Source organism: Pongo pygmaeus, chromosome 4, assembly GCF_028885625.2.
Source record: "Pongo pygmaeus isolate AG05252 chromosome 4, NHGRI_mPonPyg2-v2.0_pri, whole genome shotgun sequence".
NCBI lineage: Eukaryota > Metazoa > Chordata > Mammalia > Primates > Hominidae > Pongo > Pongo pygmaeus.
This window is the reverse complement of record NC_072377.2, coordinates 165,559,430-165,585,770: the sequence shown is the minus strand read 5'-3', so window position 1 is coordinate 165,585,770 and position 26,341 is coordinate 165,559,430. Positions and strand designations below refer to the sequence as shown.

The following is a 26,341-nucleotide window of genomic DNA, read 5'->3' as shown; positions in this document are numbered from 1 at the left end:
TCTTTAAATAGTGATCATAATATCTCTCTGGCATATTTTGCGAAAAGGTATTCAGATGACATACAAGAGGGCTTGAAAGTAATGAAGCTATAGAAATAAACTTCAGAATGCAATGCCACAGGGTGAGTAAAGCAAAGACCTTACTGGATGCTTGGCATGGAGGGCTTTGGCATGGGACCTAGGCTTTTCTCAAAGTTGCCATTTACCAAATGTGTGGCCTATGCAGGTACTCGATCACTTGAGCCTCCATTTCAACCTATATAAAATGGGGCTGATACTAGCCCCTAACTCCCGGGGTCATGTGGATCCAATGAGATTATCTTTATAAATTGTTTAGCTCAGTGCCTTTACCATAAGTAGTACTAAGTAATTTTGTTTGTTTGTTTGTTTGTTTGTTTTGAGCCCACGCTGGTGTGCGGTGGCACAGTCTTGACTCATTGCAACCTCTGCCTCCCGGGCAGGGGATTCTCCTGCCTCAGCCTCCCGAGTAGCTGGGATTACAGGCGTGCACCACCACACCCAGCTAATTTTTGTATTTTTAGTAGAGACACGGTTTCACTATATTGACCAGGCTGATCTCAAACTCCTGACCTCAAGTGGTCCTCCCACTTCAGTCTCCCAAAGTGCTGGTATTATGGCGTGAGCCACCACGCCCGGCCAGTAATTTTTTTTTTTTATTTCCAATCATCTCAAGCTTAACTTTTTCAATGCCAACCCCAGCCTGGGCCTTCATCTTTTTTGCTGTGTGTCCTACACAGACAAGGGTGGAATTGCTAGTTTTATAGTTTTAGTGGTAAAAGCCAAGGACATTCACTGAGCCACAGATACCAGCGGACAGGGTTATAATGATTTAAAAGCAAAATCCATGCTTTGCGCTCTCATTTTTTCCTGCTAGTCTATGTGGCAGGATTTTAAAATCTGAATTCAGCAAAACTCTCTAGAGGTTAGCCCTCTTTCTTTTATTTCTGTCCACAGCACACTTGAACATACCCACACCAAGATTTAGATTCAGAAAAGGGATGTAGGTGGCCTCATCTGGCTGATAGCCTCAGCCACTTGGTCCAACTCAACTTCTTAACATAGACTCTACATTAGAATATCATATTTGTACAGCTGTTAATAAGGCTGCAATTTGGTACTAATATTTCCTCTGAGTAACAACCCTCAAGGAAACCCCCAAAAGAAGATGAACTGATTGACCAGGCAGAATTTAAGCTTTGCCAGGACTATCTGAACATCAAAATACAGTCATAAGCCTATCTTCGCCCTAAAACTATATTCTGGGGTTGCTGCCTGCAGGTATCAAATGAGTTACTGCATGTGAAATGCTTAGCTTTGTGCCTGTGGCACTCATAAAATGTTAGCTTAAATATTGCTAAGGAGAGTTCAGTAGCCTTGATAGGCAGAAGTCATCATGAGCTTAACCCAAGGGGAGTAAGAAAGAATGACCACAGACTGGAGTTTGGAACTGCATGAAAGAAGACAAAAAAAAAATCTTTAACCATAGAACTTGACTCCAAGCTCTAATAATATAACAAAATGGGCCTCGGGGAGGACTCTGAAAATGCAGACAACAGAAAAACATCCATTATCATTTGAAGCCTGGCTATGAAAAGTGCAGTTGGCTGGACTTACAGACCAGCAGACCATTGCATCCAGCCTTCAGGCCTTTGCTCTACACTTGGCACCAACAAACCGGCTCCTTTCTGAAGCATCCATTTTGCAGGTGCCCATGCTACTCCCACTGCTTCACCCTGTGCTCACAGAAGGCCATAAACCATTTGGGCCAATTCAGCTTGTCATTTCAGGAGAGAATGCTTTAGGTCCTCCCCAAAACTCACTGGGTGGGAGAGTCATAAAACAAGAATTCAGGTGTCCCTGATGCTCGGCACTCTTGTCATCAGGCATGATTTGTATGTCCACGGGTGAGGATTTATGGCCTCTGTTTTGCCATTAAGGAGATCGGAATTCCAAAAGGTGAGGCTCCTGTTCTCAACCCAACCTCTGCTAGGTTTATGTCACCTTCTTCTGAGGCTCAATCAGCTTCGTGCCTCACTCCAAAACAGAGCCACGAGACCACGCTGAGTCATGTTGCTCCCACCACCATCACTCATCTGTCCTTGTAGACACACCTGTGTGACCTTATGCAAGTTAGATAACTTTCTGAGCCTGTTTCATCATCTGTGAAATAGGAATAATGATAACAATAAAAGCTATTTCATTATTAGGCAGCTAACCTGTAATGGAGGTTAAACGCTGGGTTCATTATAGGTAGTCAATACATGAAAGCTAATAATTTAAAATATCATTGTTAGAAGTCTCCACTAGGGTATCTATAACAAAGATGTTAAAATGGCCAAAGGTTAGGAAAAACTGCCTTTCTACTACCTGTATTCAAGAAAAATATACAAGGAATCAATTGATATTTACTAAACACTCCCCATGTGCTAAAAACTATACCCAACCCTATGTGCATATAGAAATATAAGACCCAGGATCATCACAGCTCTTAGCAAGCTTCTTATGTACTTTAAAATAGAAGATGCACATGACAATTAGGAAATAGGATGGTAATATACAGGGAAGTGTGGCAACAAGATGTGCACCGTCATGTCCAGTGCCCAGGAGTGAAAAGAGAAAGGCAGCATTTGGATCTGCAGAGGTTAAAGGATGAGCATTTGGGAGGCAATTCACGTCCTTGAATACCCTCAGGCTGAAGAATCATAACCCATGGCTATGATCTTGCTGGATGGCACCTGTGACTTCCGTGTCCTCTGAAGCACTGTGTTTCCATGGCCATCACTGCTTGGTGACATTCTATGTGCAGTTCTGCTTTCTTTACTGCCACCACATGGTCAAAAAGGTCAGGAGTGGGTTATCCCCAGACCTGGGGCTTCAAACATCCTCCCAGTATAAAGAACTTTATACTGTATTAGTGTAACCCAAACGTTCCAGTCCTCACTAGCTTCTGGGTATGAATGAGGTCCCATTAATAAAAACGTCCCAGTGACCATGCCATTCAGCTCCAATCTGCTGACTTAGAACCTCAGTCCTCCCACCCTAATCCTCAGCTCTCCACAGATATATCTAGGCATCCTCAGACTGGTAAATATCACATGTGTCCTCCACTATTTCCAGCCCAGCCAGGGGTCCTGGTCACCCCGCTACCCCTGCCCCCCTGCTTCTCTGGCCTCAGCTGTTTCTTTCTGGTGCTTCCCTGAGCCCTGCAAATCTAATCCACCTCCCCAACCCCATTGTGATCTGTAGGTCACACAGGTTGTAAGCAGGGAAGCCGGGATTCAAAGCCTCTCTCAATCCCTATGCTGCAGTCACTCTGTCGGGCATTCCTCTCTCACCCTGGGTTAGTGACATGGCACTGAGCATTCTGGGCCTGGCATTTGAGCTTCCTGAAGGACAGCCAGGTCAGCTCATCCTCCTATGTGGAATGGGAAGTTCCACAAGATAACTAATCCTTCTGAAAAATCCCCTCTACTCTAGTTGCCTGAAACTCTTTTAATAAAATCCAGATACTTGGGAAATGGAGCCTTAAGCATCCTCTCCTCCCTCTATTTCCCCTTTCACCTGCTCCCCCATGGCATCCAGTTGGCTACAAACCTCTCTTGCTGTTTATTTACCTCTTAATAATCCCTATCTCCTCTCAGAAAGCCATTTAGCACTGCACCACTTAATTTCCTCGGGGCAGAATCTGCCAGATGGAGCCTTCGTCCTGAGCCATGTTGATTTGTCTTATTTTTAAATAGCAGTGAACATGGGATAAAACTAAAATAGCAGTCAGTTCCCAGGTGTGGACCCCCTAGCAGGGGGACAATCCAGGGTGTGTGGATGTGTCCACCTGGGGCAGCTGTTCAAAACAGGCTGGATTAATGAGAGAATGACTTCTGCAGGCAGCTCCTGGCCAGCTGCTGGTCTCCCCTGGGCTTCACTCAATGCAAGAGCATGCTGCTTTTCTGCATCAGCAGGATTCGGCCAGTCATCACCTCCCCTGACTGAAACCCCTTGAGCTGTGTGCATCCCTGACTTTTCCACAGACATGGTCCTGACAGTGGAGGAGACAAAGTAGACGCTAGAGAATCAGCATAAAGTGGCCCAGGGCAAGAAGGAAATATCCCTGATCTCATTTTTTAATCCCTAAAATTCCTACAGAATATGTCTGTGATTCCATAACATAACTAAGTTTAGTTACTATAAATAAAGTTCTTCAAATTTTGTACCAGCCAAACTACTGAACTATGTTTCCCCTAAACTTTTTTTTTTAATGAATGCCCCCAAAGTCATATGGATCTCATAGCTTTATTATTCCTAGATGCCTGCCAGGGTATCCTGGAGGTGTGTGTGCTTCTGTTTGAGAAGCACAACCCTGGAACTGGGCTATCTCTGTCTTGGGGAAGGCAAACCCACAACAGTCACTGAGAATGTTTCTTCACCACTGCATGTGATCCTAAGGAAGAGAGGATTATGTCTAAAGAAAAGACAGGCAATTATAACTAGTCCAGCAGTGACCTCCTTGGGATCCAGCAAGTAATGTAAAGAAGAGAGAGACTAGTCCGACTTTCCACTTGTGGGTGGCTCCATTGATACTTAGATCATGACAGGACTTGACAGGACAATACTCCAGCCCAGAAAAACTCCAGCTGTCCAGTGACAGCTCAGAAAAACACATATGCCATAAGCTCCTCTCCATAGCACTCCATCTTCCAGCACCTTTATAACCCACATTCTAGAATAAGCAATACAGTCCTTTATTACAAAGAGGAAGAATGAGATTCAGTGTTCGTGGGTGGAGGTGCATTGGCCTTGCCTTTGATATGCCTCTGTATGCAGATACTGGCCAACTAGTATTTAACAAAACCAGTTTGCTCTGGGAGGGTTGGTGATCAGGATTTGCTCAGAGTGGAAGGTGTTCTCCCTGAATCCAATCTCAAATACTGGGTAGAATGCTCAGATTATAGCAATCAACTGATACCCCACATCCCCAAAGGCATTATCCAGTAGGACACAGAAGCCAAAGGAGGGGGGAAAAAAAGGAAGACAAGACAGAATGAGTGATACATTCTTTGTTCCTTGGGACAGTTTTGCTATAATATTTAAGAACATTTTAAAGCACTCTCTCAAAAAGAAAAAAGAAAACCAGTCTGTCCTTCTCTCTATGAGATTCTTTTCTCACAGAGAGTATGGACCATTCCAATGCCTGTAAGTAGCCTTATACTTGGATATTTAACAGGTTTTCCCAGGGCTACTTTGAAGAAGGAAAAATATTATCCCCTGAGTCAGCAGAGAGAGCACGAAGTGTTTGACTGTTACGATGGCACTCTTAGTGAAGGAGTTCCCACCCTAAATATATAAATAAACAACAAAATGTTTAAATAATCAAATGTATTTCCAAAATGGCACAGGGAAACAAATCTGGGGTGACTGCCCCTATTATTCATAGAAAATAAAAGTGAGGGTTGGGGGGAGATGGGGATGGTTAATGGGTACCAGAAAAAAACAAAACAAAACAAAATAGTTAGAAAGAATGATTAAGACCTCGTATGTGATAGCACAACAGGGTGACTATAGTCAATAATAATGCAATTATATATTTTTAAATAACTAAATGAATACAATTGGATTGTTTGTAACACAGAGGATAAATGCTTGAAGGGATGGATATCCTGTTTTCCATGATGTGATTATTACACATTGCATGCCTGTACTAAAGCATCCCATGTACCCCATAAATATATATACCTACTATGTACCCGCAAAAATTTAAAGGAAAAGTAAAGGGATGTGGGTGGAGTGGAAGCACAGAATGAGCTGATTAACTGAAAGGTGCTTGGAAACCTGTTATGTGCTTTCGCACGTAAGGAGGAATTATTACTAAAATGCTACAGACGCATCACCCCCAAAAGCCTCAGAAGGGGGTCTCAATAGTCATTTGGATGACATTTAACCGTGTCTGCTGCACTGAGCTCCCAGAGCCACAGAGCACTTCCATAGAACCCTGTGGTTCTTTCGAGTTCTAAAGTTGCTCCCCAATTCCAATGTCCCTGTTTATTTTATAGACTTGGCCTTCCAAATGGAAGCACCTTTATTTCAGGTGGCTGGGGAAGTCTTCTGAGAAGATCTTTTATAACCAGGAAGATTGGATCTTAGGAAGACTTGTCTGAGGTTCTCCAGAGGGCCTCCAGGAGGGGAGGAAGACACCAAAACCCTCTTCCTCCTCAGGGACTTTTGTGATGTCAAAGGAGAAAACTGGAATTCTATTCACAACTCTTTCTCTGTGGAAGAGTAGACGTGTCATGCCCAGTGCAGCTCAGATTCCAGCAGAAACAGAAACAAGAACATGCCCAGAGGGGCTCAGCATCAGTGGAGAAGCCCAGCAAAGGAAAGCCTGCCTCTCCAGGTCTGGCTGCCTTCAGAGGCACCCAGCTTCAAGCCAGCTGGGCTCAGTTAGAAAGACCACATGTGGGATATTAGTTTGGTTTCAAATCCCACACTTAAAGCGGGACATTTCCAAATGCAGACAGATGAGCCCACACCTCCGGAACAGATCTTGAAACTGTGTCACATGAGGAATAATTGAGGGCACCTGGAAAGTTAAATTTGGCTTGGCATACCCAAAAGTCTTCATGGGACACCTGATGAATGCCTTAAAATATTTAAAGAATGGTGGAAGATGGAATAGACCGTATTACCTGGAAGAGCAGAACTGTTTAAATATTTGGTTAGGCAGAAGGAAGACTTTCTGAAATGAGAGTTCTTTGAAAATACAATGCAACCAGGAGTGGTGGCTCATGCCTGTAATCCCAGCACTTTGGGAGGCCGAGACAGGAGGATCACTTGAGGTCAGGAGTTTGAGACCAGCCTGGCCAATATGGTGAAACCCCATCTCTACTAAAAATACAAAAATTAGCTGGATGTGGTGGCAGGTGCCTGTGATCCCAGCTACTCAGGAGGCTGAGGCAGGAGGATCACTTGACCCCAGGAGACAGAGGTTGCAGTGAGCCAGGATCGTACCACTGCACTCCAGCCTGGGCAACAGAGCAAGACTCTGTCTCAAAAAAAAAAAAGGATACATTGCCTTGAGAAGTGGGGAGTTCCTTAGCTGGAGGTGGGAAGGCTGAGGCTGTGGTACCACCTGCAGGGAGGTAGTATATCCAAGCAGTAAAAACTGTGGGTTTTGGTGTCCGGCTGGACCCAGGTTCAGGTTCCAGCTCTGTTTTTGTGAGACTTTGAAAAATTTCTTTTTGACCCCCAATTACCTCACTTGTGAAATGGGTATAATAATATCTACTCCTGTGAGTTATTATGCAAAGTAAATAAAATGTTAATTAACACAAGCACTTGGCAGGTAAGAAATGCTAAATTTGTCATTGTTCCTGTCACTGTTATTATCTCAGCTTGATAAATTAGATAAGAAGACAAAATAATTTCCTCAGATTTCTTCGGCCCTCTAATTCCACAGTTACTGTGAGGTCTCATTTCATCAAAACTCCTGGTAGCATCCTCCTAATTCCTGGACCACCCAGAGTGTTCTACTTCAGTGCGGCTCCAGATCTTCCTAAACAGTGGCAGATATCCTCGCCTTTCCTATCATTGCTCTCCTTATAATCAAAAACAATCTTTCCCATATCCCAGTTCCTTGAAACTCTATTTTCTTTGGTAATAACTGGCTATTCTGGTAAATAGTGGATATTTAGAGTAGAACCATATTAATATGACAATACAGTTACCTTCTCCTTTAAAATTTTTGTCTTGTAAGGAAGCAAGGGCTGAACACAGAACTTGGTCAAGAACTGGCAGTCAAGAAGAATTCTAAATGTTCATAAGAACAGATTTTGTTTTGTTTTGGTTTGGGTTTTTTTTTTTTTTTTTGCAACAGAGTCTTGCTCTGTCACCCAGGTTGGAGTACAGTGGCGCAATCTCGGCTCACTGCAACCTCCGCCTCCCAGGTTCAAGCGATTCTCCTGCCTCAGCCTCCCGAGCAGCTGGGACTACAGGCACACGCCACCACACCCAGCTAATTTTTGTATTTTTATTAGAGACAGGGTTTCACCATATTGGCCAGGCTGGTCTCAAACTCCTGACCTCATGATCCACCCACCTCGGCCTCCCAAAGTGCTGGGATTACAGGTGTGAGCCACCGCACCCGGCCAAAGACGGATCTTTACTAATGAGATTCTGTAGATTATGCCTGGCTATTCTAGAGAGATTATGAGGTGGTCATTCAGGGGTAAGGTAGAATACAAGGCAATCTCATGACAGGCTGACCAATCCCATGACAGGCTGGTGGATAGTTAGGTGCTGGTGGGACCTTCCTCTATTCTCTCATTAGTCTTCTGAGGAAACTTAAAGCTCACTCAGACCCTGTCTTTCTCTCACCCAAGAAAAGAGCAGACCTATGTGCAGAAGTGCTGGAAGGATGTGCGCGTGGGAGACTTCATCCAAATGAAATGCAACGAGATTGTCCCAGCAGACATACTCCTCCTTTTTTCCTCAGACCCCAGTGGGATATGCCATCTGGAAACTGCCAGCTTGGATGGAGAGACAAACCTCAAGCAAAGACGTGTCGTGAAGGGCTTCTCACAGCAGGTAGGGCTCTTTCTAAGATCTTCAATGGTAAAGTCAGAGAGAGGAAGCAAGCCTACCCTACTGGAAAATGGAACTAAACCTACTGGGTAGAGGGGAAAGTAGTAGATGCCTCCTTTTCCCTAGCACTTTAGATACACTAAATCCTACCAGCAGCCCTCTGAGATGGATATTATCTGCATATCACAGATGAGGAAACTGAGGCTTAGTAAAGTTAAATAACTTGCTGAAGGCCTCAGAGTTTCTAAATGGGGATCCACTCTGTTCAAACTGAGGAAACTATACTCTCTGCTCTGAACTGAGGAGTCTAATGTCTGTTCCATCATCCCTAGGACCAACTCCTCTTCTGTGCTCATCCAATCCCAACTCACTCTGCCCAGCTCAGCCCTAGCAATCTCTCCTGCCACGAATCCTAATACTCCTTCTGCCCCTCCTAAACTGCAGTGAGGTATCATTAACTATGTTTCCATTTGTGTATTCCTTAACTTCTCAACAGTGCTTAAGCCTCCTTGAGGGCAGAGAGAGATCATTGATACTTTTTTTTTTTTTTTTAAAGAGACTGGGTCTCCACCGGGTGCGATGGCTCAAGCTTGTAATCCCGGCACTTTGGTAGGCCGAGAGGCAGGTGGATAACTTGAGGCCAGGAGTTCAAGACCATCCTGGCCAACATGGTGAAACCCTGTCTCTACTAAAAATTAAACAGATAACCAGGCGTGATGGCAGGCACCTGTAGTCCCAGCTACTCGGGAGACTGAGGCAGTAGAATCACTTGAACCCAGGAGGCAGACGTTGCAGTGAGCCAAGATCACAGCGTGGACAATAAAGTGAGACTCCGTCTCAAAAAAAAAAAAAAAAAAAGAGAGAGAGACTGGCTCTCAGTCTGTCACCCAGACTGGAGTGCAGTCGCATTGACACTTGTTTAATCCCCACCCTTTCATAAATGGTACCTCAGACATTATGGAGAAATCATTATTGTTTGGTGGGTAAAAGCTCAGGCTCTGGGGTCTGACTGAGATGGGTTCAAAGCCCAGGTCCCACCACTCATCAGCCATCTCACCTTGGGCAAGTTACTATCCTCTCACACCTTGGTTCCCTCATCTGGAAAATGGGGACAAAAATATTTCCCTTTCCACAGGGTAGTTTTGAAGACTAAATGGTAGGTGCATGACTTACTTAGCATGAAGACAGGCCCATAGTAAAAGACCAGGGAACAGTTGGTATTAATATCAATGCTTTCATAGGCAATATGTGTTGACTGACTGAAGCTGGGTATGATATCCCAATTTGCAATTAAAATTCTCCTTGTGGGAGTTGATTTCCAATATGGTCCCTTTCTTTAACCAAGGGAAAAGAGTACAATTTTATCACTTTTCTTGATTCTGCCAGCCTTTGGCTGGGGAGAAATGGAATGAGTCAGAGGATTTGGGAGAAGGAAAGCAAATGATTTATTCCTCAGAGATTCTCATGAGCTAGAATGCAGTTTTCCAGACTCAAACTTCTCAAAATAAGTTTTTAGGTTCTAGGAGCAAGGGTCATTGTACCTTGCCTTGCCTCTCTCTAAGCACCTGATAAACAGCTCTCATAAAACCCTTTTTGTGTGATTGATTTGGTCCTCAGAAGCCTGTTCTGTCATGCATATCATGGGAATAATAATAGCTATCCCATGGTTTTGCTGTGAAATTCAAATGGTATAAGGAAAGTAAAGAACAGAATAAAGAGTTTGCTACCCAAGAGACTCACAATAAATGGGAACCATTGCTGCTACTGAGGCTGCAGTTGCCACCACTGGAAATGGAAACCACCACCACCCACTGTAGATCAGCATGTCCACTGGTCTCCAGGCTCTGAGTCAATCACTGAGCAAGGGGCCTGTCTCTGAGTTTTCTCACCCTTTGCTTATTACAGCCACATTTGCTAAATCACCCTAGTGTTTGCAAAAAGGCAGGGTGAGATCTGGTCTAAGTTCACAGAGTCATTCTAGACAAGCAATAACAGTCTGTTTCTGGGCTCAAAACTCTGTAGCCTGCCCTTCGACCAGAGGCTTTTGAATCTTTTCAACAGTAACAATAAGAAATGTATAAAATATTACACATAGACACACACACTCACACACGCTGACACACATGCACGTGTGTATATGCACGTGAATGAGTATGTAAGAATGACACCTTAGCCTCACCACATGCAAGGCACTCTGAGACTTTCTATGCTATTCTATCTTTTTTTTTTTTTTTTTTTTTTGGACAGAGTCTCGCTCCGTTACCCAAGCTAGAGTATGGTGGCACAATCTCTGCTTAGTGCAATCTATGCCTACCGGACTCAAGCGATTCTCCTACCTCAGTCTCCCAAGTAGCTGGAATTACAGGCGTGCACTACCACACCCAGCTAATTTTTTGTATTTTTAGTAGAGACAGGGTTTTCGCCGTGTTGGCCAGGCTGGTCTCGAACTCCTGACCTGAAGTGATCCACCTGCCTTGGCCTTCCAAAGTGTGGGGATTACAGGTGTGAGCCCTGGTGCCTGGCCTATTATACCGTTTTTGTTTTTTTTTTTTTTTAAGTTCTAGGAGCAGTAAAACTTATAAATCTCCCCTTTAGCCTCCCTACCCCAACATCCTTATCCAATTCTGAACGTTTCTTACTCTCTCTGGCAGTCATTTCAGTGTTGTTTCAGTTCAACCAGTGACTTTTCTTTTTGTCTTTGGCAGCAGTTCCCAAACTATATTTTGCATATTAATTAGTCAGATAGTTTGGGATTTAGCTGGAATGAAGAGTCAGGTAAAAGGGTCATTCACACTCCAGTGCTATAGACCAGCCAATTTAATAAGTCTCTCCAACTCTAACCCTCAGTTCTCACAGAGCACTTGCTGAGATGATTTACAAAAGAAAAACAAAAAAGAGAGAGAGGTAAATTCCTATGTGTAAGGAAGATTATTTGAGCCTGAAGCTTTCCAGGGTTCTCTATCCTGTCTCAGTTCTTGATTCTCCCCCTCACTTTGCTCAAGAGTGTTTTTTTCATTTTAGTTATAATAATAGACTTTTATTGATTCCATACTAAGGGCTTTGCATGATTATCTTGTCTATCCTCAAAACAACCCAATGAGATGGGCACTATTATTGTCTCCATTTTATACAAAAGGAAACTGGGGCATACGGAGGTCCTGTAACTTGCCCAAGGTCACTGAGCAGGGAAGTGTTGGAGCAGGATTCAAAGCCAGGTTTGTCCAGAGCCTCAGTTTTTGTTTTGTTTTGTTTTGGTTTTGGTTTTGGTTTTGAGACAGAGTCTCGCTCTGTCACCCAGGCTGGAGTGCAGTGGTGCGATCTCGGCTCACTGCAAGCTCCGCCTCCCGGGTTCATGCCGTTCTCCTGCCTCAGCCTCCCGAGTAGCTGGGATTACAGGTGCCCGCCACCACGCCCGGCTAATTTTTTGTATTTTTAGTAGAGACGAGGTTTCACCGTGTTAGCCAGGATGGTCTCGATTTCCTGACCTCATGATCCGCCTGCCTCGGCCTCCCAAAATGCTGGAATTACAGGCCTGAGCCACTGTGCCCAGCCCCAGAGCCTCAGTTTTTAAGGCTCAGTAGCTCATCTCCCTGGCCCTTTAACTGTTACCTTGAGTTCACACAGAGATGCTTACTTGAAAGCACACATTTATTGTTGCCAGGATTCTGTCCACATACAGATAGCAGGTGGCAGGGATAATGAAAGTGGGCTCAGCCTGGCTCCCTGGGGGGAGACATCTTGGCTGCTCTTTGCGACCTTGCTTCTCCCTTTTACTTTTAGGGCGGAAAGATTTCTGAGTATGGATAGAACTCGCTTCTGGCTAACCCTATACCATAGGATTTCCCTAATATATTGAACAAACATGTTGATGAGAGTTGCAAGAAAAAGAAATGTTGCAAGGCCAAGTAATATAAGAAGACAATAGATTACAAGCTTTCAAATATGTGTTCTGCAGAATTTCTCTGATACTTTAATAAGCCCCAAGGAGAAGGACAGGTGCTGTTATGTAGTATTTCTAAACATTTAAGCACAAGAAACTTTTATCCCAAGAAACACATCTCAGAACTACTGTAGGAGGGGTGGGCTACCACTAAGAGATTTGCTGCAAGTATATTACAGGTGTTGAAGGTGTATCATAATCATCACAGGGGAAGTTTTTAAAAATATATATGCATTCTTCTGTATCACCACCAGTAAATTATGACTCACTAGGACTGAGTAGGGACTTGAGTGTGCATATTTTTAAAGATTTTCTCCCAGACAATCTTGATATAAACCTACCACCACCTCCTTGAAAACCTGTACAACCAAGGAGAGGCGCCATCTCCAGTGCTTCCAGAAACACTTATCCTAATAATGGGAAGAAAACTACCATCTAGGTACTTTTTACTATAGACTACTTCTTTTACATGCATTGTCTATTTTAAGCCTTAGACCACCATGGGAGGTGGGCATTACTATCCCTATTTTACACATTAAACCTCTGAGGCACTGAAAGAGCAAATCTCACTAATCATCTCAGAGATTTTGAACACCTACAAATATGGTTTGTTTGGAAATTTAATGTCTTACGTAATAAGTATTAATGGCTCTTGATAGTTTATTCTCCCTCTAAGTCCCTCCTGTCTTTGAGACCTTCACCTTGCCAAAAGAGTTTTTACTAACCACAGAGATTACTAGGAACATCTAACCCCATACATATACCCACACTCATTTTTACCATCTTCTGGATGATGAGAATTACTATATTCGGGTAATTCAAAGTCAGTAAGACATACTTTGTCCCAGCTCCCATAGATCAGCATTTCTCAGAGTCTGCTAAGCACTTATCCCAAGAGACAGTTCTTGAAAAACCCATGGTCCGTCGTCAAGTCAGATTACAGTTTACAAGTCAAATTAAGAAGCTTTTGTCCTGTGAACCCCCCTTGCAGGTTCCAATGTTCAGTAACATATTAACTTCTCTGAGAAAGCCTGGAGTCAATAAGCCTGTTAAACTTTCTTTAGCCCTGAGCTCTCCAAATTTATTTAACCTAAGAATTATTTTTCAGCACAAATATTATTAACATTCCTATGGAACTTTTCAGAAAATATTAGCCTGAATTGTGGTACAGACATGGTCACAACAGGTGAAGCGTAACAAAGAAGTTGACAATCCTCATGGCTTAGGCAGTTCATTCTTTCTTTTCCTGTTTAGGTTCAAATGAAATTATAAACATTAAAGAACTTCTTAAAAGAGTCTTTCTCCAATGACATTGCAGATTATCCTCAAGGCTGCCAAAGAGTTAGTTTCAAATCCTTTTCTCAGAATTCTTCTTGGACTAAATCTACTTTTTCTTTTCATTGGAACTTTTATCTCAATGGGCCATCTTTGAATTTATAAAATTATTGACCTATTTTTGAGAGATTCACTCTCACTTCCCATTGTTAGAGAAAGAGGGGAAAGGGAAGGAATTCAAAATTAGGATTATGCTAAAAACCTGTCCAGCTGGCAAGAGGACTTTATTAGAGAATTCAAACGTACAGTTTTCCCTTTGGTGACATTCTGATACCTGAAACCTCTTTCTGTAAAAGAGTTTTAACCTAGGAATTTAACACCTGGAAAGGAGTATATAGCATTCATTTTGATAAATGTAACATCTATCAAAGCCAAAGAATCAGAAATGAATGCTTCCAGTTACTGTTTCAGATCAAACCTGTCCCTGGCTATCTATCTTCCAAATCACTGAAGCCTAAGTCCCACTGAAGCATGAGTCAGATCATTCCCCAGGGCCAACTGGGAACTTGCTATGCCAAGTATGATCTGCGGACTAGCCACTTCAGTAAGCATCACCGAGAGCTTGTCAGAAATGCAGAATCTCAGGCCCCATCCCAGACTGAACCAGAATCTGCATTTTAACAGGATCCTCGGGTGATTCATGTGCACATGAAAGTTTGAAAGGCACTGGCCCAGAGCATCATTAATCAGTGTAATAATCATGCATATCTGTTTGTTGCTCAGGTTAAAAATTCTCCATTGAGTCTCCCTTTTGACTAGCTTGCATGCCACCGATGGTTAGTGCTTTTAAGCCATTTGCTCAATTACGAATAGCTGCTGTAGCTTGGATCCTCTGCAGTGAAAGTATGTATTGATTTTGAGGTACTTAGAGGAGCATTTTGCCAACAAAGAGTTGAGATCCAGTAGGGAGAAATTTATTACCATCCCAGTTCAGTGATGTCAAACCTCAGTTAAAGCAAAAGGTGGCTGCCTGTCTTCTAACCTTGCCTGCCCTTGAGAACCAGAGAAAGTTCCTCTTTCTGGCTAGACTTGCACTGGGACCTGTCCCTGACAGGCTTTTCCAAATTTCCTTTAAGAATGAAACCTACTCCTTTCTACCTGTTGATCAGTGCTTAAATGTTGAGCACACATCACATTTTCTAGGATTCTTTTAAAATATGACTTTATAACAGTATATAATGTCAAGAAGAGATCACAACAGATAACTGGATTAAACACCTATGTGCCATAGGCAGTTTTTCTAAGTGTTCTATATCTATTATCTATTTCTACTACTCACAAGTAACCCTGTAAAATAGGTGCTTTTATTATTCCATTTAACAAATGAGGCAAGAACAGTTAAGAAACCCTGTTCTCTAGGTTAACTGAGCTCAGATTCAAACTCAGGCACAGTTCTTTGGTTGGTTTGCTTTTTGTAATGGAAATTTTTTTTTACTATACTTTAAGTTTTAGGGTACATGTGCACAATGTGCAGGTTTGTTACATATGTATACATATGCCATGTTGGTGTGCTGCACCCATTAACTCATCATTTAGCATTAGGTATATCTCCTAATGCTATCCCTCCCCCTCCCCCTCCCCCCACCCCACAATAGGCCCCAGTGTGTGATGTTCCCCTTCCTGTGTCCATGTGTTCTCAATGTTCAAGTCCCACCTATGAGTTAGAACATGTGGTGTTTGGTTTTTTGTCCTTGTGATAGTTTGCTGAGAATGATGATTTCTAGCTTCATCCATGTCCCTACAAAGGACATGAACTCATCATTTTTTATGGCTGCATAGTATTCCATGGTATATATGTGCCACATTTTCTTAATCCAGTCTATCATTGTTGGACATTTGGGTTGGTTCCAAGTCTTTGATATTGTGAATAGTGCTGCAATAAACATACGTGTGCATGTGTCTTTATAGCAGCATGATTTATAATCCTTTGGGTATATTTCCAGTAATGGGATGGCTGGGTCAAATGCTATTTCTAGTTCTAGATCCCTGAGGAATTGCCACACTGACTTCCACAATGGTTGAACTAGTTTACAGTCCCACCAACAGTGTAAAAGTGTTCCTATTTCTCCACATCCTCTCCAGCACCTGTTGTTTCCTGACTTTTTAATGATCGCCATTCTAACTGGTGTGAGATGGTATCTTACTGTGGATTTGATTTGCATTTCTCTGATGGCCAGTGATGATGAGCATTTCTTCATGTGTTTTTTGGCTGCATAAATGTCTTCTTTTGAGAAGCATCTGTTCATATCCTTCGCCCACTTGTTGATGGGGTTGTTTTTTTCTTGTAAATTTGTTTGAGTTCATTGTAGATTCTGGATACTAGCCCTTTGTCAGATGAGCAGATTGCAAAAATTTTCTCCCATTCTGTAAGTTGCCTGTTCACTCTGATGGTAGCTTCTTTTGCTGTGCAGAAGCTCTTTAGTTTAATTAGATCCCATTTGTCAATTTTGGCTTTTGTTGCCATTGCGTTTGGTGTTTCAGACATGAAGTCCTTGCCCATGCCTATGTCCTGAATGGTAATGCCTAGGTTTTCTTCTAGGGTTTTTATGGTTTTAGATCTAACATTTAAGTCTTTAATCCATCTTGAATTAATTTTTGTATAAGATGTAAGGAAGGGATCCAGTTTCAGCTTTCTACATATGGCTAGCTAGTTTTCCCAGCACCATTTATTAAATAGGGAATCCTTTCCACCCATTGCTTGTTTTTCTCAGGTTTGTCAAAGATCAGATAGTTGTAGATATGTGGCATTATTTCTGAGGGCTCTGTTCTGTTCCATTGGTCTATATCTCTGTTTTGGTACCAGTACCATGCTGTTTTGGTTACTGTAGCCTTGTAGTATAGTTTGAAGTCAGGTAGTGTGATGCCTCCAGCTTTGTTCTTTTGGCTTAGGATTGACTTGGCGATGTGGGCTCTTTTTTGGTTCCATATGAACTTTAAAGTAGTTTTTTCCAATTCTGTGAAGAAAGTCATTGGTAGCTTGATGGGGATGGCATTGAATCTGTAAATTACCTTGGGCGTTATGGCCATTTTCACAATATTGATTCTTCCTACCCATGAGCATGGAATGTTCTTCCATTTGTTTGTATCCTCTTTTATTTCATTGAGCAGTGGTTTGTAGTTCTCCTTGAAGAGGTCCTTCACATCCCTTGTAAGTTGGATTCCTAGGTATTTTATTCCTTTTTGAAGCAATTGTGAGTGGGAGTTCACTCATGATTTGGCTGTTTGTCTGTTATTGGTGTGTAAGAATGCTTGTGATTTTTGCACATTGATTTTGTATCCTGAGACTTTGCTGAAGTTGCGTATCAGCTTAAGGAGATTTTGGGCTGACACGATGGGGTTTTCTAGATATACAATCATGTCATCTGCAAACAGGGACAATTTGACTTCCTCTTTTCCTAATGGAATACGCTTTATTTCCTTCTCCTGACTGACTGCCCTGGCCAGAACTTCCAACACTATGTTGAATAGGAGTGGTGAGAGAGGGCATCCCTGTCTTGTGCCAGTTTTCAAATGGAATGCTTCCAGTTTTTGCCCATTCAGTATGATATTGGCTGTGGCTTTGTCATAGATAGCTCTTAGTATATATAAAACTGGAGAAAATAATATGATACATTCCTATGGACCCATCACCTAATTTCAACAATCAGTTTATAAGCAGTCTTGTTTTATCTGTCTCCCTACCCTCTACTCTCTGCAAATTATTTTGAAGCAGATCTTCAATATTTCATTTCACCGTAAATATTTTACTATCTCTGAAGGACAGGATTTTTAAAATATATGATTATACTATCATACCTAAAAATTAGCAACAATTCTTTGATATCAACTTTCAAATCAGTGTTCAATATTTTCCATTTGTTTGAATCAGGATCCAAATAAGAACAAATATTGAGATAATTTCTTTAATCTCTTTTATTCTATAAGTTCCCCATTTAGCTCTCTTTTTAATGCATAGTTTTTGTTGCTTAATAAACCAGGTTGTTTGTCCTGTATGATTTCTCTTGTTGTTGTTGTTGTTGTTTTGTTTTGTGGTTTTTTTTTTTTTTGAGACAGAGTTTCACTCTTATTGCCCAGGCTGGAGTGCAATGGCGCAATCTCAGCTCACCACAACTTCTGCCTCCTAGGTTCAAGCGATTCTCCTACTTCAGCCTCCAGAGTAGCTGGGATTACAGGCATGCGCCACCATGCCCAGCTAATTTTGTATGTTTAGTAGAGATGAGGTTTCTCCATGTTGGTCAGGCTGGTCTTAAACTCCCAACCTCAGTTGATCCGCCCGCCTTGGCCTCACAAAGTGTTGGGATTACAGGCGTGAGCCACTGCGCCTGGCCCCTGTACGATTTCTTATAGTCTGTGCGTTGTCTTCCTGTGGAACCATTTAACGTGTTTTTCTGACCACTATATTTTTACAACATGGTAGTAGGATCTAGTGCGTAAGTCGGACTGGGGTTAGATTTGGCATTTGTGCATCTGCATGTCAGTGTTATGTCATAGGAACTGCAGTGTGCTACCATCTCAAGGCACAAAACATCTATCTTTTCTCACTGTTAATAGTCATTGATGATGGTTGTTTAGATTCATGACTTCAATGGAATTTGAAAAACTGGTGATATTCTAATTGGTTTATAAGGAAAAATTTCCCTTCATGAAGTATTGGGTCACTCTGAGGTGTCCTCTGTAGAGAAAATTGATGTTTTTGAGTCTTTCCTGTCATTTACATTTTCAAAATAATGAGTTGGTTGCCTAGGATCATCCAAAGGTGTTCAGTGGGTTTTTCTTTCTCAGCATCAATATGATCTCATGGTTTTAAAAATATCTGATGTATGTCAAATCAATGCATTTATTGTCTTTCATTATTGCCCCATCTCTAGCCAGTGGGAGCTTCTTAAAAATGAGAAGTGGCTCCTGAGTCCTTTTCACATGAGGTTAGCAGTCTTTGGTAGATCTGGTTCCTTTTAATAGAAACCACAATAAGTACATGCTAGAGGAGTTTATTACTATTGGGTTGATTATTATTTCTATGCCATTTAAATGAACAGAACTAGGACACTTTTAAGATTAAATACATCTGGATTCATGCTGACCCTTCAAATTCAAGAATAGAGGTTTTTTACTCCGCCTCATCCATATTAAATATGTAATCTTTTTCCCACATCAGGCAAATTCCCTATCCACTGCACTACACCACCCCCTTTTGATATTTAACACTCACAGAAATTCTATGAGGTTGAAATGGTAGGAACTAGCAACATATTAGAGATGAGAAAATAACTTCAGAGAGATCGAATTTGTCAAAGATTATCCAGGTAATATAGTGTTGAGACCAAATTAGAACTCAGTTCTGACGTACCTGATTATTTATCCCATTGCGGGAAATATTCTTAACTTTCTTTAGATGTATTTTTATTTCTCAAATGAATATAATTTTCATATGTATGAAAATTCTAAAGCTCTATAAATGTTAGGTTTAATTACCTACAATAATAATAACTTGATGGTGATGGGGCAACCCTATGAAAAACTGTTACTTTTATTTTCTATAGACTTCTGGCCTCCTTGTGGTGATCTCCTCCAGTCTTCTACTTGCATATGGGTACACACTCTCCTCACACACCCATACAACATCCCCTCTTCCCAATGTCTAGCATTATTTTCACATTTCTATTAAAAGGTCTTTTCCTTTAGAGCCTTAAGAGGAAACTCTGCTAGGTTATGTGAAAGATGAAATTTTGTTTGTTTGTTTTTGTTTTTGTTTGAGACGGAGCCTTGCACTGTTGCCCGGGCTGGAGTGCAATGGCACAATCTCAGCTCACTGCAACCTCCGCCTCCTAGGTTCAAGTGATTCTCCTGCCTCAGCCTTCCAGGTAGCTGGGATTACAGGTGCCCGCTACCATGCCCAGCTAATTTTTTGTATTTTTAGTAGAGACAGAGTTTCACTATGTAGGCCAGGCTGGTCTCAAACTCCTGACCTCGTGATCCACCCTCCTCGGCCTCCCAAACTGCTGGGATTACAGGCATGAGCCACTGTGCCCGGCCCGAAAGGTGAAATATTAATGGATAATATCTTAAAGTTATGGATGATAACCTAAGGTATTAATGAATTATATCTTAAAGTTTTCTCCTTCCCAACACCTCCAATACCCAAGACACCGTATTTACATTTTAGTATTGGGCTTCACTGTCTTCACCAATTGTGGGTATTTAAGGTCAATGTGGGAAATATTTGGTATCTCAAATGAAAACCATACCAATCTAATATGGTATATGGATTAGTTAAGACTCTTGATTACATGTGACAGAACTGTAATTCAAAATAGTGTGGACAAAAAATTAAATTTATTAGAAAAATATGGGGTGGGTTGGACCTTAGTTTCATGTGGAATGAGGACTTCAGAATCCATCAGTACAATGTCCATCTATTGTCTATGTTTCTTGTGATATGTTTGGCATGAATCTTTCAAACCAACTTCCTTCATGTGGAATGAAATGTGGTACCAGTAGTATTTGTGCTTTATAGCTTAACCCCCAGAGAGGGTCTAGCAACCTTCCCTGATGTCTAGATTGAAAAGCATCCTGGGGAAAGGGACTGTCTGGCCTGGCTGGTATCATGTACCCATTCCTAGACAACTTAACTCTGGCCAGAAACAAAGGACTCTGTGATTGGCATCCTCCACTTGAACCTCATGTTTGAACTTGGTCTGTGGGGTGTGAGAGTTCTGAACAGCACAGCAATAAATATCCATTATATCTATGACTCATCAGAAGTATATAAACCTAGCTTATGTGTGACCATGGTCATTCATCGTTAAGGAAGGGGGCTTAATACCCTCCGTCTCTCTCCTATGGTCCCTAGTGTTATCCCTCTTCCCAAAAAGCCCTTCCCTTCTGACCTCTCTCTGCCTAGGCAACACTCTGACCAGTGTCCTACAGGTAATCACTCCTTCCTCTGTGCTCCCATGGACTTTGCTCTTGCCACTCTCAACTATTATAGTCCGTTCAACAAATTCATTTACTCAACCAACATCTGATGACGTCCTCCTGTTGCCAGACACTGTACTAGGATCTTTGTTTTGTGGCTTATCAGCAGAGGTGACACATTGTGATCATATCTCTCATGAACAACTTAATATAGTTTCTTGAACTGAAACTCATGCTCTCTTCTTTGTGAATTCTTTTGCCAAAACATGAGGTACAAAGCACTGGATCTCATGTCATCTTCTTGTGTTTCAGTTATCCACAGCAAGAAAGAATTTGTACAGAAAAGGTTTGTCTATGTAACACTCCTTTAAGGCGCCACTGGCCATCTGGTGGCACCTGCCCATATTTCAGGCATCAGACCACTCACACATTTATTCATCAAATATTTATTAAAAGCCTTCTATGTGCCGGATGCTGTAGCATGCTCTGGAGACCCAAGAGTAAACGAGGGATACAGGGTGCGACTTCATGCCCTTACAGGGAATTACACAGACAATTGTTAACAATTCTGCCAACAATTAGTTCCTTTTAGAAATGACAGAAGAAATCATCCTATTTCCAGTATTTGCTTGGCATGCCAAGCCCATGCCCTGTATGTTCGGGAAATGCCATAGCAAGATCTCAAGATTACTTTTAGTCAGCCCAGCTGGGAAACAGAATATTCGTCCACTTGACAAAACAGAACTCAAACTGTAAAAAAATCCTTAAGATAGTCTCCCTCAGAGCCCTCCAGCCCAATCTGCCTGCTTTTGTGGGAGAATCACTAGGGCGGGCAGGGACCTCTAGAGTGATTGAATATGCAAATGATTTCCTCATCCAGAGCCAGAGGAAAGTAACTGCCAGTCACTCTGTTCTGGGTTATCTTGAAAAGAACCTTCACCTACCAGGAAGCAGAAAGGTTATCAAATGCTGGTAACTGTCATTAGTTTTCAGATAGGATTCTCAGAAATCAGAGGGTTGCTTAATTTGTATGCCAGGAAGAAAACCTCAATCACCTAGCTCAGCAGCTGGGGTGTGAAGAACATTTGCGTTCACCGTTTAGACAACTGATAACTTAAAATGAAAAAAAAAAAACTTTAGTGTTCTTCCAAGGTTGCAGCACACCTCCTGTGTAGCTTCCTTGGTTGGCATGGTTTGCCTACACTGCAACCCCTATTCCTTGGCACAGTCAGCTAAGCAGTCCACACGGGAGGGTCAGTGCCGCCATTTTGTTATCCTCATCCCCAGGTTGTGGTGGCTCTCCTTGGTATTCCTCTAGCCTGGGAATCATGTAGAAACAGACATCAAGAGTTTCACAGAAGCATGGCAGTCACTAATCCAACTCGTCTTTTTGGTAAACATTCTTGACTCTTGGTAAAAACTAAATACATAAATGATTTCTATGTTTGAGGAAAGAGTTTTCTTGGTTTCCCTTTCTTCAATCGACAGAATCTTTCATGAATGATATTTCCTAATGGACATTAAGGGATTTCAAAGTGGTCTAAGATTTTCTTCTAACCCTGTAAGAACTTTATGACTATGGGTTCCATTTAAAAAAAAAAAAAAAAAAAAAAAAAGACCCTTTGTGAGTATAAAAAAAAGAGGTTGTCCTTTCAATGTCCATTATTTAAGAATATATATTAAAACCAAAAGCTACAGTGAATCTAGTGAAGCTGTAAATGAAATTTTAATTTATTAATCTCAATAATTCCTTTGGAAATCTGAAAGATAGTGGTACATGCATGTGTGAGACTTATTTTTACTCTGTCTACAGACAGCATTTGGGAGCATATAGGGGATTTGTAGACAAGATGCAGTAGCTTAATCTACCAATCAAGAACCTCTGGCTTACAGAAACAGCTTCGTAGCAGGAATTACTTAACAGTCTCCTTCTTTCTTTTCCTCCCTTGAGTCATTCCACTCAAGTCAAAGCCCCACAGTGGGAGAGTTTAATGGGCAGGGCCTCACGACTTAAATTCCCATCACAATTATAAACCAGAAAGGAAAGGCAGTTTCCCACAAGAAAGCCAGAAATTTACAGAAAAAGGATGAAACAGAAGATGGGTAGCCAGAAAACAGCTATCCATTACAAACAGTTTCAAAAGATCATTCATATATTTATTTAATCATGTGTATTGATCAATTCAATCATTAATTGTAAAGAATTAAAGGAAATAAGCCTAGAAAAGTAAAACTTGAGGCAAGCGCAAGGGAAATGGCCTATTCTAGCTAATGGAATATATTCCAGCCTGAGATGGCAGGCTAGCTGTACCTGGGACACAGGTGAGTGAGGAGGACCTCAACCCCGGGGAGTGTTTACGCCCTGGCACCAGGCCCACTTTCCTTCGCTCTCAAAGATGCCGCTATTGACACGTCTAAGCTGGACTGGGAACTTTGAGTTGTCTCATGGCTGCAATCACTGATTTGTGTTGATCACTCCTTTCTTCCCTTGATTCTCACTTACTGTCCCACATGACTCCTCTATCATAGATAGTAAATAAAAGCTTGAATGCATGCATGAATGAACAGAAGACTAGACTGGCCCAAGGTGGCATCTAGGGCTGTGACTACATTTTTTATTTGTTGAGCCAAAGAAGTCCCATAAAAGAAGGGGTCTTACTCCCATCAATCAAAGTTAAGGCTGTACCTGGGGCTTTTTCTATGGCATGGGTCAGCCTTTACAGTGAGGTCTGCTTTGTATCTCCTCACCCATCACCTTTCAAAATACACACTTCTAACATCACCCTCTCCAGTACTAACCTTACCTCAACACATCTTTATGGTGTGCCTGCAAAAACAAGGTATTACAGGAGATGCCCCAGAGGAAGATGACAGTCTACCAGAGGATGCACAGATCTAGGCAGAGATGTTCAATGGAAACAGCAGCAGTGGTGGCAGCACATGAAAAGGAGCAATTCTGATTGGCGGGGGTGGAACCTTCTATGGGGATTAGCGTGAGCTTCATAGAGGGAGTGGCCAAAAAAAATTTTTAATGCTAAAAAATAAAAATTATCAAAAAAAGTCTTCTAGGCCAATTAATGCCTTAACTTTAACCCTTACCCTTTGTAGGTACTTACTTTAAAATGCAAATGTGGTTGGAAGAGGTAACACATTGCATTGCTTATTCATTATAATTTTTGTATATTTTCTACTATATATTAGAGAATGTATTCATTCATTAGGTCCTTCAGAGGAATTGAGTAATGTACATAGAAAAGAAATAGGGCCAAGAGGAGAGCTTAAATACTCATCTTTCCTCTGTGCATCCAAATAACACTGTGGTTAAGGAGCAGACTCTCAGAGAGTGAGCGATGCTAAGGTTAAAGTCTGTTGTCCGGCTTTGCTGTCTAGATAGCACTGGGGAAATCACAGATTCTCCCTAAGCCTCAATTCCTTTATCTGTGAAATCGGGATAATAATGGTACCTACCTGATAGAATTATTGTAAGAATCAAAGAAGATGGCATGTATAAAATACTTAGTTGATTCTTAGTACACAACAAGCATTCAATAAGTGCTGCAGAATAATAATAACAGGAAAGGAGGAATAAAAGGTGATGATGATGATGATGATGACGACGACGACGACGACGACAATGACTTTGGAATCTGATGATGTGAATGGCAATCCTGACACTGTTACTTACCAACCATAAGACACTTTAGTCTCCATCTGCACGTCTGTCCAAACCTCTAAAGGTTTTTGTGAGAACTTTATGACAGGTGTCTGGCACATAGTAAGTGCTCCAGATAGGTAGGTCTGACCTAAAGAGCTGCAGAGACACACACTCTTCTCTGGAAAGGAGTGGTCTTTTCCTGGTCTTAATGGCTCCCTAGGCCTTTTGCTAGATAGCGAGACTTTCATCAAAGGGCAGTGCCTTAGATAAAAGGCTGGGTCAAAAAGAAGTGGCCAGTTAGGCGAGCTTCTTCCATAATCTAAGAAAAACTACAGGGTGGTGAGAGGACATTATACCATCTCACAAGGGAATCAGAAACTCCTGAACAAGGTTAAAATAAGAACCCTGGCCGGGCACGATGGCTTACACCTGTAATTCCAGCACTGTGGGAGGTTGAGGTGGGAGGCTAGCTTGAGCTCAGGAGTTTGAGACCAACCTAGGCAACAGAGTAAGACCCCATCTCTATAATATATACATACACACACACACATATGTATTTATATATGTATATATAAATTTATATATGTATATATAATATATGTATATATGTATATATATTTTTTATATAGGTATATATGTATATATTATATATTATATATAGGTATATATGTATAATATATTGTATATAGGTATATATGTATATATGATATACATTGTATATAGGTATATATCTAATATACATTGTATATAGGTATATATGTATATCTAATATACATTGTATATAGGTATATATGTATATCTAATATACATTGTATATAGGTATATATGTATATCTAATATACATTGTATATAGGTATAATATATTGTATATCTAATATACATTGTATATAGGTATAATATATTGTATATCTAATATACATTGTATATAGGTATAATATATTGTATATCTAATATACATTGTATATAGGTATAATATATTGTATATATAATATATATACAATATAGGTATAATATATTGTATATATAATATATACAATATAGCTATAATATATTGTATATATAATATGTATATATAATATATGTATATAGAATATATATTTATGTATACATAATATATACATATGTATATATTATATACATAAATATAAATATATGTTTATATAATATATACATTTATATATAAAACATACATGTATATATTGTATATATTTAATATATACATGTATATATTATTTAATATATACATATATAAATATATGTATAATATATATAAATATATATGTATATATTATATATATATAATTTTATTTTATAAAATATAAAATTAGTCGGGTCTGGTGATGCACGCCTGTAGTCCCAGATACTCAGGAGGCTGAGGTGGGAAGATTGTTTGAACCCGGGAAGTCGAGGGCACAGTGAGCTGTGATCGCACCACTGCACTCCAGCCTGGGTGACAGAGTGAGATCCTGTCTCGAATGGATAAATAAATAAATAAATAAATAAATAAGAACCCTGACAGGTTTGTAAGGCTCGGCAGTTCTCTGTGTCTTGGGCTGGCCCAGCAGCTGCCCTGGAGGGAAATACAGCAAATTCTTAAAAGCAAGCAGGGCCTCTGTGGTTGTCTTTGCCGCCAGCAGGACCCATGTGCCCCTCTCCACAGCCCCTCTTCCTCCAACTGAAGAAGAGAGCCCAGGGGACAAGTAGCTAGAAAGAGCAAAGTCACCTCTTCATCAAAAGAGGAAGACGGGACAAAAGTCCCACGCTCAGCAGGAAAGGAGAACACAGCAGGAGGAAGGGACATTTCAGGAGGGAGGTGGCTAGGAAGCCCCAGCAGAGGAACAAGAGTCAAACTTCACCATTGCTGGGGCCCGGCGGGTGCGATTAAACAGGCAGCAGGGACC

General features: G+C 41.2%; 1 protein-coding gene across 5 annotated transcripts in view; it reads left to right on the top strand.

Moving 5' to 3' along the window:
* The window catches only part of ATP10B (ATPase phospholipid transporting 10B (putative)), a 274,541-nt gene that overhangs the window by 165,378 nt on the left and 82,822 nt on the right, over positions 1-26,341 (top strand). For all 5 annotated transcript variants that reach the window (XM_054489519.2, XM_054489517.1, XM_054489516.1 and 2 more), the window contains one exon: positions 8,394-8,598. In XM_054489519.2, coding sequence (XP_054345494.1) covers positions 8,394-8,598 — 205 coding nt within the window. The remainder of the gene's footprint in view (positions 1-8,393; positions 8,599-26,341) is intronic.